Source organism: Phyllopteryx taeniolatus, chromosome 1 (genome assembly GCF_024500385.1).
Source record: "Phyllopteryx taeniolatus isolate TA_2022b chromosome 1, UOR_Ptae_1.2, whole genome shotgun sequence".
NCBI classification, from domain to species: Eukaryota; Metazoa; Chordata; class Actinopteri; order Syngnathiformes; family Syngnathidae; genus Phyllopteryx; species Phyllopteryx taeniolatus.
Genome location: NC_084502.1, coordinates 34,094,590 through 34,110,521, shown reverse-complemented (window position 1 = coordinate 34,110,521; position 15,932 = coordinate 34,094,590). Strand labels below are relative to the sequence as shown.

The following is a 15,932-nucleotide window of genomic DNA, read 5'->3' as shown; positions in this document are numbered from 1 at the left end:
GAGCCACCTGGAACTTTTCTGTTTTCCCAGGAAATGAGGAACTCACTGATACTTCTTTCATTTTCATTTGTCATAGCTATCCTATGACCACCATGTACTGTTTCAGATAACCATATTTTATAAAAATGCAACACTGCAACTGTTCCTGGATGGAATCAGCACTAAAAAAGTAAATGTTTCTTTCCATCATGTTGTATGCTTAATGTCTTGAAATGTTCAATTAGGCCTGAATGTACATACAGTATATTTGCTATTTCGAATGATGGCATACGATGGTGAACAGATACTTAGGAGTTGTTCATGCGTCTCTCAGCTTGTAACGATGGGTAGCCAGGTAAAACAAGTTTACATTGATAACTAATGAAGAGCCACCTGTTTTTGTGTAAATTGTCAATCAGTGAACATATGCGGTTTTCGTTGTCAAATGATGTGCTTCGTTGAGTTTCTCCTTGCTAAATTTTGTCCTCTCTACTCCTGCAGGGTCAGTCCCGGCGGAGGAAGAACATGACTGAGTTTCTGGGAGAGACAAACATTCCCACACCGGATACGCTTGGGCAAATGGGTGGCTCGCTCCCTGGCATCGGCTCCGGTCCTGACAGCTGGAAGAACCGAGCCGCCAGCCGCTTCAGTGGTTTCTTCAGTTCCAACGCCGCCGCGGCATCCTTCGGCAAGGTAAGCCCAATGGCTTCTTCTTCGTCTAATAGCAGCGTCTTGTTAGCCACAACTTTAAAAAATAACAGAACGAGGTAAGCACGTGACAACTTCCTGTTTGGCTTTAGTGACTTGTTGGCCAGAAGTACTGAAGAGAGAACATTACAACAAAACGGTAGTAAAGCAACAGTGGGAGGAGGTGCGGGTGGTGAGATCATTTCCCCTCAAATCTTGTTGGGTCAGATATTTTCCTGCAAGGACCTTTGGAAATGAGTTGTCAGAGGCAATGTTCCACACTGCTTCTCCTTATGTTAAAAATGGAAACATTCACACTAGTTATTTTCTCTATCACAGTTATTTTAACAGTTATAGGCCGTTGTGTTAATCAGTTAAAATTACAGCCTTTATTTTAATTTGAACTCATTTTGATGTGTAAAAATGTATTACCATGAAAAATAGTATTATTAATACTAATACTGCTGTTGTGCATCATATTACAAGGTGTTTCTTTACCTGTACCTTTTGCTTTTGATCACATTTTTCATTCTAGCTAGCTAAAACTATGTGAAAACTGTTCCAATTTTCACAATGCTTTGTTGGTGGTACATGAGTATTACGAGTAATAAATTCTGAGTATGATAAATATAGTAAATACAGTAAAGAGTTCAGAGCATCTCATCTCTTGGTGCTACTGGAATAAAGTTTAAATATTTCAAGGATAAAGCAGTAATTTTGTGAGAATAGAGTTGTCATATTACGAGCAGACAGGTATACTTTTGGATGATGACTGTTGAGGATGTGGTCAAATGATCTTTTAAAATGATCAAAAGCAATCAAGTTAATGTTTGACAAATCCGCACCCTTGCACCCTCAGAGTTAACAGTTTGATGCAATTGTGTCTCTTCCTGAGAGAGAGACAAACTGAAACCAGAAGTGTTTTAAACAAATGTTTAATTATCTTACACCTGACTACTACAGTATGGCACATCGCTAGAGAGAGACAACAACTGCTGGTCTCAGCACGGCTTTTCATTTTATTATGTTTTTCTTTTTGGTCTGGCCCTAGAACTCCGTTGTTGATATGAGAATCAATAACTTATCCAAATTTGTAGATATTTAGAATTTAGCATAGACAGCTTAAACGATTTGAAAATAGAACTGTTTGACAACCTTAAAAAGTAGTAAACCTTTATTGCAGCAAAGCCTGGATGTAAACATTGTGTTCACATCCCACACGTGACAGATGGGGGACATTATCTGTCAGTCGCCTGTCAGGGTTTGGTGTGTGTCTATTCACCCTGTCCAGCCACTTTAACCTCCCCAGGGCCAGAGATCCTCCAGTGGGACCTGGACCTTTTACGCCTCTGAATTTGCCCCCAACCACACACAGCCTTTTGATCAAATGTGTATCTATGACCCCTGCCCCTCCTCCTCTTCCATTTGACATCCCTGCCTTGAAGCTCATTGTTAGAAGGTTCTTCCCTGCACACAACTCGTTTTCATAATTCCAAAGAGGGGCCGGCGTCGTCATGTTCCATTTTAACAGCGTTGAACTGTGTTCCCAACAGGAAGTGGACCGACTGGAACAGCTCCACAGCAAGCTACACTCGTACACGTTGTTCGGGCTGCCCAAAGTGCCACCGCAGCTCTCCTTCCACCAGGACTCTTGGGAGGAGGAGGACGAGCAGGAGCCCGACCTGGTCCTGGAGGACAGCTGGCAGATGTTGCTGGACAACGCTGAGGTAATCCAAACAAATCCAAACAGGTCGAACAGCTATCCCATTACCAAATCAGTCTGTCATGGCGAAACGATATTTTGAGCCACAGCTCTTAAAGTGCTACTACCCATTCGTAATATGCAATTTCAGACATAGGCTTGTGCTCTTAACATTGATGACATTTGTTATTAACTCAGCCAAGGAAGTTATGTTTTAAACAGCGGCCATTTGTTTTTCATTTTGCCTTTGTTTGGAACTTCCCATATACGATAATATTTCAACCTGGGTTGTTAGTCACCAGTAGGTATTCTTTTTCATTTTGGTGAGAATGCACACATTCATGACATGAAAAAAATAAATAAATCCATCTATCCATTTTCTTTGGGCTTCTTTGTCATTCCTGAGGGTCATAGGCTGAGCTCGAGCCTATCCCAGCTGACGTTTGGGTTTGAGACAGTCACAAGTCCATCCCAGGGCACATATAAACAAGCACTCATACTCACATTCACACCTATGGGCAATTTGATACTCTTAACCAAACATGCATGCTTTTGGAATGTGGGAGGAAGCCAGAGTACCCAGAGAAAACCCACGCAAGTATGAGGAGAACCTGGAACTTCCACACAAGGGCATAAGCTAAGACTCAAATCCAGGACCTCTCAACTGTGAGGCAGATGTTGAAACCACTCTCTACCGTGCTGGCGCCATGATGAAAAACTAAATCCAAAAAGTCCATATCTCACCTAACGGTTAAACTTAAAGAATGTTATGTGCATGATAGTGTCCTGTTTACCAACTTATTTCCCCCTTCACACCTTAGCATTTTGTACAGTACATGTGCAAACATCCACAAGTCTCATAGCAGCTACACAATTAAACAGACAACTCCCTGCTGGAAGATGTGCGACCTGCTCCGCTGCTCTTTTGTACAATATATTTGGATCATTGTGTGACCACTGAACAGCAGGGTCACCCAAAAAGGGATTATAATTCTCGATATTAATAGTTTAAACCAAAGATTTAACACAAACTCTTATAGGAAAACACCTGGGAAGAGGCTCATGGCATTTCAAATACTTAGAAACTTATTGTAGACAGTATTTTGCCATGATAAAAAAAAATCTCACTTGAATAGGGTTTTCCGCAAGATAACCTAATTTAAAACAAAAAAATCCATCCATCCATTTTCTTTACCGCTTATTCTCACGCGGGTCGCGGGCTGCTGGAGCCTATCCCAGCTATCTTCGGGCGGGAGGCGGGGTACACCCTGAACCGGTCGCCAGCCAATCGCAGGGCACATAGAAACAAACAACCATTCGCACTCACATTCACACCTACGGGCAATTTAGAGTCCTCAATCAACCTACCACGCATTGTTTTTTTGGGATGTGGGAGGAAACTAGAGTGTCCGGAGAAAACCCACCCAGGCACGGAGAGAACATGCAAACTCCACACAGGCGGGGCCGGGATTTGAACCCCGGTCTCCAGAACTGTGAGGCAGACGCGCTAACCAGACGCGCTAACCAGTCGTCCACCGTGCCGGCCCCAAAAAATCCCAATAGGTGAATTTGAGAATGCTGAATGTCGAATATGGAGGGGTCAATTGTACCACTATATCACTGTCCTGCTTCCCTGTTTGCACTACGTGTACCGGTACTTCCTTATTGTTTATGTCTTCCGATTTCCCAGAAGGATCTTTACAAGCTGTTATTGCCCTGCTGTTGATTGCAAGCGCAAGTGCATGACTAACCAAAACAACCAGACAGAGCATTTATTGCTTTGCTAATATGCCTGTGCAGTGATTATATAAATTACTGTAAATTTACATTGTCCACTGCGTGCACTCTCCTCATGCTGAGACCTGTTTGACTCACGTGTGTGTTTGTTTGTTTGTTTGTTTTAGACTTTGACAAGGAGACAGTTCCACCAGCAAGAGGCTATATGGGAGCTGCTGCATACCGAGGCCACCTACATTAAAAAACTCAGAGTCATCACTGATGTAGGTCCAACAGAACAGAGACACTGCCCAGACACACAAAGGTCACACAATGATAGACACCTTTTATTGGAAGTTGTAAAAGATAATGTGGCCTTTGCGCTGGAAGACTCCCTGAAGCATTAAGCAGTCAAATGGATGCAGATTGTTTGATTTTGACCAATGTTTCGAATTAAACATTACAGTACTTCTAACATTCCGAGCTTTTCTGCTCTTTGTGATAATTAATGTACTGCATGTGACTGGAAATGCACAGACTAATCCCATGCGTTGCAAATCCACCCTTGGGAATTAAACTCAGCAAAAAAAAATAAAAAAATAGAAATGTTACTTGAGTTAAAGAAATGTCTTATTTGGTGTGAAAATCAAATTTTTTTTGTTGGAATGCTAATTTAATTGTACCTTTTTCATATTTTCTACTACATATAGGCTGCTTGCTGTGACAGAATATAGTATGTCCTACTTGATTATAATGCATACTATACGTTATGATGTTGAAACAAATCTCTATAAATTTGAGAAGAATACGCCTGATAACACGTTTCCTATTACAATTGTGTTATAGCTTGATACAGAAAAAAATACAGAATTTTTTTTTTGTCTTTACTACAAAGTACGAAATGACAGTGTACACATCTTCACATACATCTTCAAATAATTACTTTCCGTGATCAGAACTTTGCTATTAAATGGCAAAAATGTATAAATGGCACGATAAATTTGCCTTTTGAAGTGCACAAGTAGCTAAATTGATCTCAACGGTTTTGTTGATGTCTTTGCAGCTCTTCTTGTGCGGCCTGCTCAACCTTCAGGAGAGTGGCCTGCTCACTGAGGTGGAACCCCCACGGCTCTTCAGCAACATCCAGGAAATTGTTCGTCTGCACACGGCCCTCTGGAACCAGGTCATGCTCCCTCTTTTAGACAAGGCCAGGCAGGCCCGGGCGCTGCTTGACCCCACCGACCTTCAGCATGCATTCAGGACGGTAGGTAGGAGCTTGGAAAAGGCTCCAGTCTAATGCGCCACTGCAACGTCTTCACAGTCACACTGATGCAGTTAAATATTGTGTGTAACCGTTGCTACATTAGTGTTGTTCAAGAAATAAAATTTATTGGGTTCGTCAAACTGAATCTGGACTGTAAAGAAAGGTGGGCGTAGTAAAATTCACTGAGACTGTGCTGCAAATATGTCATTGTATTGACAGCTTCACTGTGATCGGATTAGAGATGCAATGGAACAGCCATCCATCTGTCTTACTGACATGTCACGACTGAGATATCATATCACAAATATCACGACCAAAATTATCACAATTATCGGTTTTATCATCATACAGGTATTACTCAAAGAAATTTAAGCAAAAACAAATCACACAAACTCTGCAAAAACATTGTTTTAAAAAAAAAAAAGAAAAAAGTATTTTAAAGTAGAAATTTACGTGAAACTTGTTGCGCATACACATATTGTAGTTAGTCTTCCAGCCGCTCGTTCGCTCTTAATAGAGCTTACTAACTGTTTGAAATATTATATGGTTTATCAGTATACCTTAAATTGTTAAGGTTTCATCCCTAGTCACAGCGACCCTCTAGTTAAGCAGTCTTAAGAGTTTTTTTTTTATTGAGCTGAATGAAGCGCACAGTGTACTATTTCCCCTAGTTCTCTTTTGCTTTACATGGAATGGGCCATTCACTGCATGTCAGTGCATTTTTATCTTTCTCCGCCAGCAGCTTTCTTCCTCAGGAGACCCAAGTCACTGTTCTTATTCGTTTTGGCAGCACAGTAGCAAGCAACATAGCCTGCACTGTCGCGTCTATTCCAGAGTAATACTGGAATTGACATACTGCTGTATTTTGCTGCCAGTTTAAGCACACTGTGGGGCAAATTCATTAAATTATATGGAAAAATAGGGCTGTCAAAATCAGCCTCAGAGCGGAAGCAATTTTTTTAACCACATGCAGCACATACCCTGCCTGTTGTGATCAGTGCGAGTAAATCAATAGGAAGCTAAATACTGTAGCCAGCACACTTCATCTAATGATTTAACAACCCCTCCATGCATGGGACTACTCTATGTCTTTATCAAGCGATAGTGCTAGCCTGACTAAACTGTGCATATACTGAATGTATTGTTGTGTTTATGTGTCCAGTTTGCCTCCAGGTTCAAGCCGTACATCCATTACTGCATGGAGGAAGAAATCTGCATGGAGAACATGCGAGCGCTTCTCAGGGACAATGAGCTCTTCAGGACCTACGTCACCGTGAGTCAACGTGACCTTGTTTTGTCAGTCTTGGACTTTTCACGGCCAATGTTATTTGCTCCTATGTGTGGTGTGTAACAAGTCTCTTGTCTGTTAACAGTGGGCTGAGACGCACAAGCAGTGCAACCGTCTGAAGTTGGCAGACATGTTGGCAAAGCCTCACCAGCGGCTGACCAAATATCCCCTCCTGCTGAAGAGTGTGCTCAAGAAGACGGACGAGCTGCCGGCCCGAGATGTCATTGGCAGCATGGTAAGAGGCACATTTACACACGCATTATTATGATTGAAGTAAGCCTGTCGCCCTTCCTAATAATCATGTGTTCCGCTTGAACTCTAGGTGGCCTCAGTGGAGGGCTTCATCGACAGCATCAACTCACACATGCGACAGCGTCAGGAGCAACAGAGGCTGGCAACCATTTCTGCCCGCATTGAGTCCTACGAAGCAGTAGAGGGCAGTAGCGAGGAGGTAGAAAAGGTGAGGACAGATTGTTGTAAAGAACCCAGCACAGCAAAGCTTGCTTTTGGTGAATGACTTGTGAGGCACATTATATAAACACTTAACTCAACCACTTGCTTCAACCAGTGGCTTGGTCAAGCTCGGTCTGGGAAATGGCGATCGTACTGTAATAGTACATTGTACATACAGTTAAAAGTCTAGAATTGGGTCTTTACTGACTTTGATCACTAGGAAAATGCTCAAATTTGTCCCAATTGTCTGTTTATGTGTACCCCACTTTACTCATGGTACTCGATGTACCCTTTCTACAACTCTACAATAACACATTGAGTACAAATATTACAAAACATTTACTGTAAATAGACATACTGAACAATAAACAACATTAAAACAGACTTACAGTAAATATCTTCTATGGTGCAGCATTTGGTGACAATAAACAATCAACTCACATGTTCTCACTCAGATCCTCAAGGAGTTCAACCACTTCGACCTCATGGCTCCGATGAGCGGAACGTCTGCTGAGGAGACTCGACAGCTCCACCTGGAGGGCGCTCTGAGGATGAAGGAGGGCAAAGATAGCCGGGTAAAGCCGATTTCCTCCTGCTTTCAGTCTTTCTGCCTCATTAATTTTAAATGCAACTATCCCTGTCTCCTGCATAGATGGACGTCTACTGCTTCCTTTTCACTGATCTGTTGCTCATCACCAAGCCCGTGAAGAGAGTGGAGAAGGTCAAAATCATCAGGCAGCCTCTCCTCATCCACAACATCGTCTGCAAGGAGTTGAAAGACACAGGTGAGATGCGAGCGACGAGTGTGATTTCTCGTCTCCGTTGTGTGGTATTCAGTGCTGAGGGTGATGACAAATGTCTTCACCATTTAAAACGAGATAAATTAGTGAGCTCTGAAAAAACTTAACTAGATATGCTCTTATAAACATAGATTTCATGAAATACAAACACACAATCATTCTTTGTAAAGCTCATCGAGCTTCGATCAGAAAATATTTTCATGAATACTCACAACACACGTGCGGGGTAGCTGTCGGGCAATCTAGAGTATTCAATTAACCTACCATGTATGGTTTTGGGGATGTGGGAGGAAACCGGAGTACCCGGACAAAAACCCATGCAGGCACGCGGAGAACATGCAAACTCCACACAGGCAAGGCTGGATTTGAACCCGGGTCCTCAGAACTGTGAGGCAGATGTGCTAACCAGTTGTTCCCGTGCCGCCCACCAGGCTCATTTTGCAGCTCTTTATTCTTTATTTCAGACCCACGGGGATCCATATCACAATATAAAATTGTGTGGTTTTTTTTTCCGCAATTATTCCCAGGGCTCCGTCCCTATACCCAGCAAATAGTGGGGGATTACTAGCATTAAATTTATTATACATAACATAATTAATCAAAGGCAGCATGGGAAGGTAGTGGTTCTGCCTTCGGTGTGAATTTGAGCGTGAATGGTTATTTGTCTGTGTGTGTCCTGTATGATTGGCTGGCAACCACTCCAGGGTGTACCCCGCCTCTCACCCAAAGTAAGCTAGGATAGGGTCCAGTTCACCTGTGACCCCAATGAGGACAAGCACTATATAAATGATGGATGGATGGATGGATATTGAATAGAAATATTCTCAATGTTACGTTACATTTGTATGGATAATACTGTATTATAAAAGAGTCATCAAACAGTTTGTTAGAATGTACGTGGCCAGTGTGCCATCCCCAATGATAATCCAACAATATAACATCCTGCCGTCTCTCATCACTGAAGGCTCCTTCATCGTCATCTACCTCAATGAGTTCAGGAGCGCTGTGGCTGCCTACACGTTCCAAGCCAACAGCGCCCCCCAGGGGCGAAGCTGGATGGAGGCAATCTGCAGCGTCCAGGTTTGCTCTGTCGGCATCTCTTCCAGCAGGCAGCGGCAAGGTGACGTTGTTTCGTCTAACTTGTATTTTACACGACAGAACCAACTCCAGAGACTTCGCACCGAGGAAGTGATCCGGCTGCAGAATTCTCTGACGAGTTGCACGGAGGGGGAGGAAGAGCGGGATGAGGAAGAGGAAGATGAGAGCAGCAACTCCAACACAAGCTCACCTTGTCTCAGGCACAAAGATCAGCATAATTTAAGGTACTGGAGGACTGATGGAAGGGACACGTTTACATTAGATATGCCAAGTGACACAAGGTTGACCCAGCCTCTCTCTCTCTCTCTCTATATATATATATATATTAAACACAGAAGCCCATTTATTCTTCAACAAACCTCTTGGGTTTTTTTTGTTAGCAATGGAGAATGTATTCAATGAACCTAAAAATACTTGTTTTGTAATCATCAGACACACAAATAGTCCAATGTACATGTTTGTAAACATTAAAGACAATTTAGAGTCTAACATACAAATTTTTGTAAGCATTTGAAACGATTTAGTCTTCAGTGAACCTAAACATATTAGTTGTTTCAACATCAGAGACGTATTACTCGTTAGGATTTAGTCATCAGTGCACCTAACAAAACTGTTTTTGTAAATATTGTCTTCAATTTAGTCTTCAATGCGACTAAACATATTGTTATGTGTTTTGTAAAACTTGAAGATAATTTAGTCTTCAACAAACCTAACATACGTTTTTGTGAACATCGGTGCCAATGTAGTCTCCAGCAAATTGTATTGCGGAAAAATGTATTTTTTAGTTGAGAATGGGGAATACATAGACAGATTAGTCCAATATACTGTGTATAATGTATATGTTTTTCCCAAAAATAAAGAAAAGTTGGAATGTAATGTATGTTTTTGTAAACATTTGGAACAATTTAGTTCTCATTGAGCCTAAACATGTTTGTAAACATCAAAGATGTATTAGTCTAATGTAAAACATTTTAGAGAGGATTTAGTCATCAATGAACCTAACAAAAGTGCTTTTGAAAACATTGGAAACAATTGTATTCAGTGCACTTAAACGTCTGTATTTTTGTCAAACCTGTAATGTATGTTTTTGTAAAACGAGGAAACAGTTTACTTTTAAATGTACCTAAAAGTACAGTTTTAATATTGAAGCCAATGAAAACTCTAACAAACATGATTTGTGGAGTTGATTTAGTCTTTAATAGAGCTAAACGTACGGGATTTTGTGAACATGCAGACAATTTACTGTAGTCTTCAGTGAACCTGACAGTTTTTCTTTTGTTAACTTTCAGTCAGTCGGATGGTTCCACTGAGACATTGTCAGTGATGGAAGTCGACGAGCTGTCTGAGTCGCAAGCGCCTTCTGCTGCCAGCGTTATCCTCGAGGGACACGCCGACACAGCCGCTGGCATCTCCGCCCTGTCGGAAGTTGAGCAGCCCGCAGGTCTCCACAGGACCTCCTCCAGCGCTTACTGTGAGCTGAATCAGGAGGCGGATCCTGAAGGCGAGGAGCTGGATCCTCAGTGTCGCTCTCTCTCTATGGACAGCGCATACGGTACGCTATCCCCGGAGTCGCTGCTCAGAGAACTTCGGCCCCCGCAAAGTGAAGAAGATGGTGCTGAGGAGGCAGAGGAGGAGGAAGATGTGGAGGAAGAGGAGGATTCTGCATCACTTGGCTCGCAGTTGTCAGTGGCCCAGCCATGCAAACCTCGACGGAGGGCTCATGTACGGTCAAGGCTCCACTGCCTCCAGAAGCTGTCCACTCTGGTCTTATCGCGCTCCGAGGACAACCTCCTACAGCGTCTCCACGACAAAACCCCGCCGTCGCAGAACCGCGACAACCCACCGCACATGGACGCGTCTTCGCTGGCGCACAGCAAGAGCCTGTCGGAGCTCGGGAGCAACAGCGTCGACTGCTTCCCCATCGACCTCCGCCGGGACGTCCTCGACGAGGGCGGGCCTGACGTCACAGGCAGGGAAGCTCAGAGGAAGTCTGAATCGGAGGCCGGCGGTGAGGTGGGAGAAACGTCGCCCAGAGCGAGGAAATCGCCGGCTCAGCAGCATAAGAAACTGACGCTAGCACAGCTCTATCGAATACGCACCACTCTGGTCCTCAACTCTACGCTCACCGCATCGTAAGTACCCTCGTTTGCACAGATAGCTTCACTTCTCACCAAAGGTTAGGAAAAGGTTTTCGGATGAAATTCCAAGATATATGCACTATGGTGAAGCCCTTCGGCACTCACAAATTTTCAAAATTTGAGTGGAACCTTTCCTCCATTATACACTGAAAAATTAACATACTAGCTGTATTAATATGGTACCATTTGGTGACATTTTGCTGCCAAAGAACAGTTGAGGAGGTTCATTTAGACAAAAGTAGTCCTTTGCCACCATCTTGTGGCATCTGTAGCAGTTACAGTATAAACCTTTTTTAAGGGGAGCAGCAGTCACTCACAGATTTTCACCATTTGTGGCAGGGTTTAGTCCCAATACTGAAGGTTCAATATATAACGTGTGTCTTGTTAGACAACAGAAAAGTGTGCCAAAAGTACTGCAATATTGAACAGGTGGACATGTATGTTCAAAAGAATTAACAAGGTCAAATTAATCTCACCTGTAAAGGTTCATCCTGAAATTCCACTCGAAAGCCCAGTGACACTACCTTTTTACTGTAGATTGAAAGATTGATCAATTGTAGTACATTTGACTGACTTTGGGTTTTCTCACTTCCACAGGGAGGTGTAACCACCAACCTGCACTCTCTCTCTCTCTCTCTCTCTCTCTCTCTCTCTCTCTCTCTCTCTCTCTCTCTCTGTCTCTGTTTCTGTCTCTCGACGCCCCCACCACCGACCTTCAGTCGCCCCCCCCCCCCCCCCCCCCCCCCCCCCCCCCCCGTCCCTTCCTCCGGCTTGTGGGCAGCCGGCAGCCGAGAGACTTTTTCACTGCTTGCACTTTGCGGAGGATGTAGCACCACATGGGGGCGCCGCTGACTGTCCCTTCACTGGAAGAGACACGGGGTGTCCCAACCTCTTGAACAAGACCCAGGGTGGATGTTGTTGTGACTTTTTGATTTGCTTCAACAAGAGGAAAGATAATTGCACATTTGTTAAGGAAAACAAGAAGAATCACTAAGGAAGTTTGTGCGCGTGTTTGTGTGTGCATGCGTGCGTGCGTGCCTGCGTTTGTGTTTGACTGATCAATGACCAAAAGTGGACCATACAACCAAAGACGAGTACATCAGTTTTTTTGTCCTAGCTGCTGGCATTCTCGTTTCTATTTTGGGTTAATTTCATGGCCCAGCGAGGTGGGAGTGGGGTCACAGACCACGGCCTAAACGCGAGTAACTCTGAGGGCTTTGCTGCACTACAACGTATTAAAACACACACACACACACACGACAGTCCCTTGGCTGCGCTTTTTATTGCTGGTCGTGTTTTTGGATTTGTAGCAAGGTTGAGCAAATTTGTTTGGGTGCTGAATATTCCAAGTACGCCAGTTCTTCCCTCCAGACAAAACACACTTAAACACTTAGCTTTCCAAACAAAATAGCATTTGTCTATTGACTTTTTTGTTCTGGTGATGTTTAATATTTATTTTGTACAAAGGAGTATTAAGGTCTTGCAGAAGAGAAAAAATATATGCTGTACTACAAGTAAAGACACAAGATTAGTTGTAATACCAGGAAAAAAGTAAAATATTAAGGGAATGAAATCATATTACAAAAAAATTCTATCAGAAATCATTCAAACAATTATGAGGATAAAGTAAACATTTTACAAGGAAATGTTTTAAAAAAAAATAGTCACATTTAGGGGAAAGTCATAAATACAGTATTTAGTCATTTCCACTTGAATTGATCACGTCTCTAGAGAGAGACTCTTGCATGTTCATTTCCCATCGTTGCAAGTTTGTTCACGTAATATGATTTTATTCATGAAATATTACGAATTGATTCTCATTTTTTTTTCTTTCCAGTATGGCTCTAATGCTCCTTTGTAATTGTACTTGCTATGTTGTATGTATAAATATAAATAAGATATTGTTGATATTGTTGAGCTTCCAACATTTGTTGATTCTTTTTTGTTGACGTAGTCTTAAAATGAGTTTCCTCGTTGGCCACCAATTTGCCGCCAACCCAAATCATGTGTTTCCTGATGTTAAAAAGTGTCTCACGGAATAAAAAAAAAAAAGGATTCAGAAGTGCGTTGCAATCCCTGCTTTAATGGTTTAATCCACCCTAATGGAGCCAACGCGCATTAAAACCTTTTGGACTCAGACAACAGGTGGCGAAAGAACATTCTTTTTTTTTTCTTTTTTTTTTTTTTTGTTGGTGCGAAACGTTGCCGTCTGTAACTCGCTAGGGCAGCTGGAAGTGGGCCACAATGGCAACTTTCCATCACTTCCTGTTGGTGAAATTGGTCCCAATTCCTTTGATCTGACTGCAGTGATTTTTATGCTTATATTAAACAACTTTCATCTGGTCACTTCTGCGACTCAAATGAGGTGACCGTCTGAGAGCAAACGTGGGTCGAGGCAGCGTGGCGGCCCTTGCTGTATTTACAGCTCATTATATCAGCTAATCTCCAGATTACAGCATGTTGCGTCCACACGAGCCGCTGAACTGCGGGGGGGAACCACGGCGACGCTCCCCCCTGTGGGATTTGTTGCTTAATCTGGACCCCAGAATCCCACTCACCCATCCACATTTTCACATCTGGACCGCACAGGATTTACTGTTGTAATCCTTCACTTTAGAACTATTTTAATTATACCTCGCCGGGCTTTTAATTATGAAAATGCAGATTTCTGGTTTGGTGTGAAAGTAATTACATATCCTTGTCCTATTAGCTTCTGCTAAGTAATTAATCAGGTTAGAACATATTCAGCTTTTTCTCGCTTTTTTTCTGTAACATGGAACACTTATGGTAGGCGCTCATAAAAACATTTGACTTCAAAATGTCTTTCTAAGAATGGTGTTCATGTCCATCGTCCATTGTATGTACAGCTGGGAAGGGAGGAGAGGGCAAAAGGGTTAACACCACTTGCTGTGGCAGATGTCACAAAGCATGCTGTAAAAAATGTCCGATTAACACAAAGGGGGCACTTTGACAAATCCCGATTATGGGAGCACTTTCCTTTATTAAACTCGGCCCCTGTCCTGCACTCTTTGTCAGGGCAGATTAAAAGCAGGTAGACACCATTGTCTGTCCAAACAATCCGCATATAAACCATCCCCCCCACCCCTTCTCAGCGCCAGTTTATGGGTCGCTGGTAACAGTTCCCAATCTTCACCACCATCATCATCATCCTCTCAGTCAGGATGCTGTGATTGGATTTAGGATCCAGTGCGGGGGTGGGGGGGGAAAGAACAGAACTAGAGCGTGTTTACAAGTGTGACGCTCGTGGATGAGATAGGCGGCATATGTGGGGAGCGCAACATCTGGCCTCCATCATGGCCGCGTGCTGCACCACTTTGACCTTCACATTGATGCATGGTAACATCTGGACTGCCTCTCATGCATGTTTGAAGACATGTACAGTTGCAGTCAGATGTTTACACAAAAGCTAAATTTCAAACCCAAACTACGAGTTTTCCCCTTCAATGTCGACCAGGCGATCAACCATGCATCATCAAAGCATTTGGTTCATTCGGTGTGTGAGAAGTGGCTGCTCCCAATGCTGTGAGCATCTGACAGTTCCTGACCAAGAAGAACATCACCTGGCTCTGTGTGAGTTTTTTTTTTTCTTTTTTCTTTTCCATCTTTGCGAAGCTCAAGCATGTCATCAAGGGGAAGAGGGTTCTGGAGAAATCCTTCCAGAAGTGCATCAAGACTCAAGGAAGATTACTTCGAAGGAAGAAATTTGTAGTTTGAATTTGAAATATATAATTACACATCTTCAGTGAGTTGTCAAAATAAGAATTCGGTGCACACAAAATGTTTTGGGGATTTTTTTTTTTTTAACACACAGGAACAAAAATAAACAAAGGTGCTCACTGATAATTTCTTAAATGTAATATCACCTTGACCAGACAGTTTTTGTAGCCGTCAGCAAAGCATTGCACCAGTACCTCCGGTAGAAAAACGGCCCCAGAGCATGATGCTACCACCACCGTACTTGACAGTTGGTACATATTACATTTAAAAGCCTCACCTTAACTCCTCCAAATACTTCCATACCTTCAGTATCCTCTTTAGCAGGTAAAATGCGTGCTCCGTAGGGTTTGTCTGGAGATTGACTTGGCCTTACTAAAACTGCCCTTGCCCCTGATGAACTCCTTTGTTGTTTTAGCAGTGCGTTTGTCTTTATTCTGCTGTTGAAGGATTGCCCTAACAGTTTGATTTCATTTTCCTTGAAATGTTTCTGTGGACTTCTGAATTGCTTTTGCTGATGCCATCATGTGTTACCCGAGAAAGCCATGCAAGCCCAAGTCATGACTTTCTCCACTGACTTTCACAGATGAGCTTCTATATTTGAGATCATGAGCAGATCTTCCTTTGGTGACGGTTCATCTTTGTCTCATCGTTTTTCCACTCTGTACGTTTTGGCAAATTCCCGTCAGGCCTTTTTTATTCTTCTTGCTTGTGAGTGTTTTTCATCTTATTGTGTAGTATCTGTCCCTTTTTTACATTCATGACAAGGGCTCTACGGTATAAATTTATGAGTATAAATTGAATACCTTTATGGAAAAGGCATATATCACAATATAAATGTATGTGTAAAAATTACAATGGAAGTATTTCTGAATGGGTTATATACTCCCTCAGCAAAGCTAAATTGATAAAAACAAATAATAAAAAATAACAAAATGTTCAATGTAATTTTGAGAACGTTTATTGTTTAGATCTAAATTCAAATTATGCACTATATGGTCCAAAACACTGCAAACAAACTCATAAGATTGCTCATATTTAACATACTATATATTAATATACTTTTGACCTT

The 15,932-nt window shown here is 42.4% G+C and overlaps 1 protein-coding gene across 6 annotated transcripts in view; it reads left to right on the top strand.

Annotated features, from left to right (window-relative positions):
* The window catches only part of plekhg5b (pleckstrin homology domain containing, family G (with RhoGef domain) member 5b), a 95,107-nt gene extending 83,249 nt beyond the window's left edge, over positions 1-11,858 (top strand). For all 6 annotated transcript variants that reach the window (XM_061790776.1, XM_061790758.1, XM_061790766.1 and 3 more), the window contains 13 exons: positions 481-672; positions 2,220-2,393; positions 4,273-4,368; positions 5,148-5,348; positions 6,511-6,621; positions 6,722-6,871; positions 6,959-7,096; positions 7,545-7,664; positions 7,742-7,874; positions 8,854-8,969; positions 9,048-9,211; positions 10,277-11,119; positions 11,723-11,858. In XM_061790776.1, coding sequence (XP_061646760.1) covers positions 481-672; positions 2,220-2,393; positions 4,273-4,368; positions 5,148-5,348; positions 6,511-6,621; positions 6,722-6,871; positions 6,959-7,096; positions 7,545-7,664; positions 7,742-7,874; positions 8,854-8,969; positions 9,048-9,211; positions 10,277-11,119; positions 11,723-11,732 — 2,448 coding nt within the window. In that variant the 3' untranslated portion in view covers positions 11,733-11,858. The remainder of the gene's footprint in view (positions 1-480; positions 673-2,219; positions 2,394-4,272; positions 4,369-5,147; positions 5,349-6,510; positions 6,622-6,721; positions 6,872-6,958; positions 7,097-7,544; positions 7,665-7,741; positions 7,875-8,853; positions 8,970-9,047; positions 9,212-10,276; positions 11,120-11,722) is intronic.
* The last annotated feature ends 4,074 nt before the right edge of the window (positions 11,859-15,932 follow it).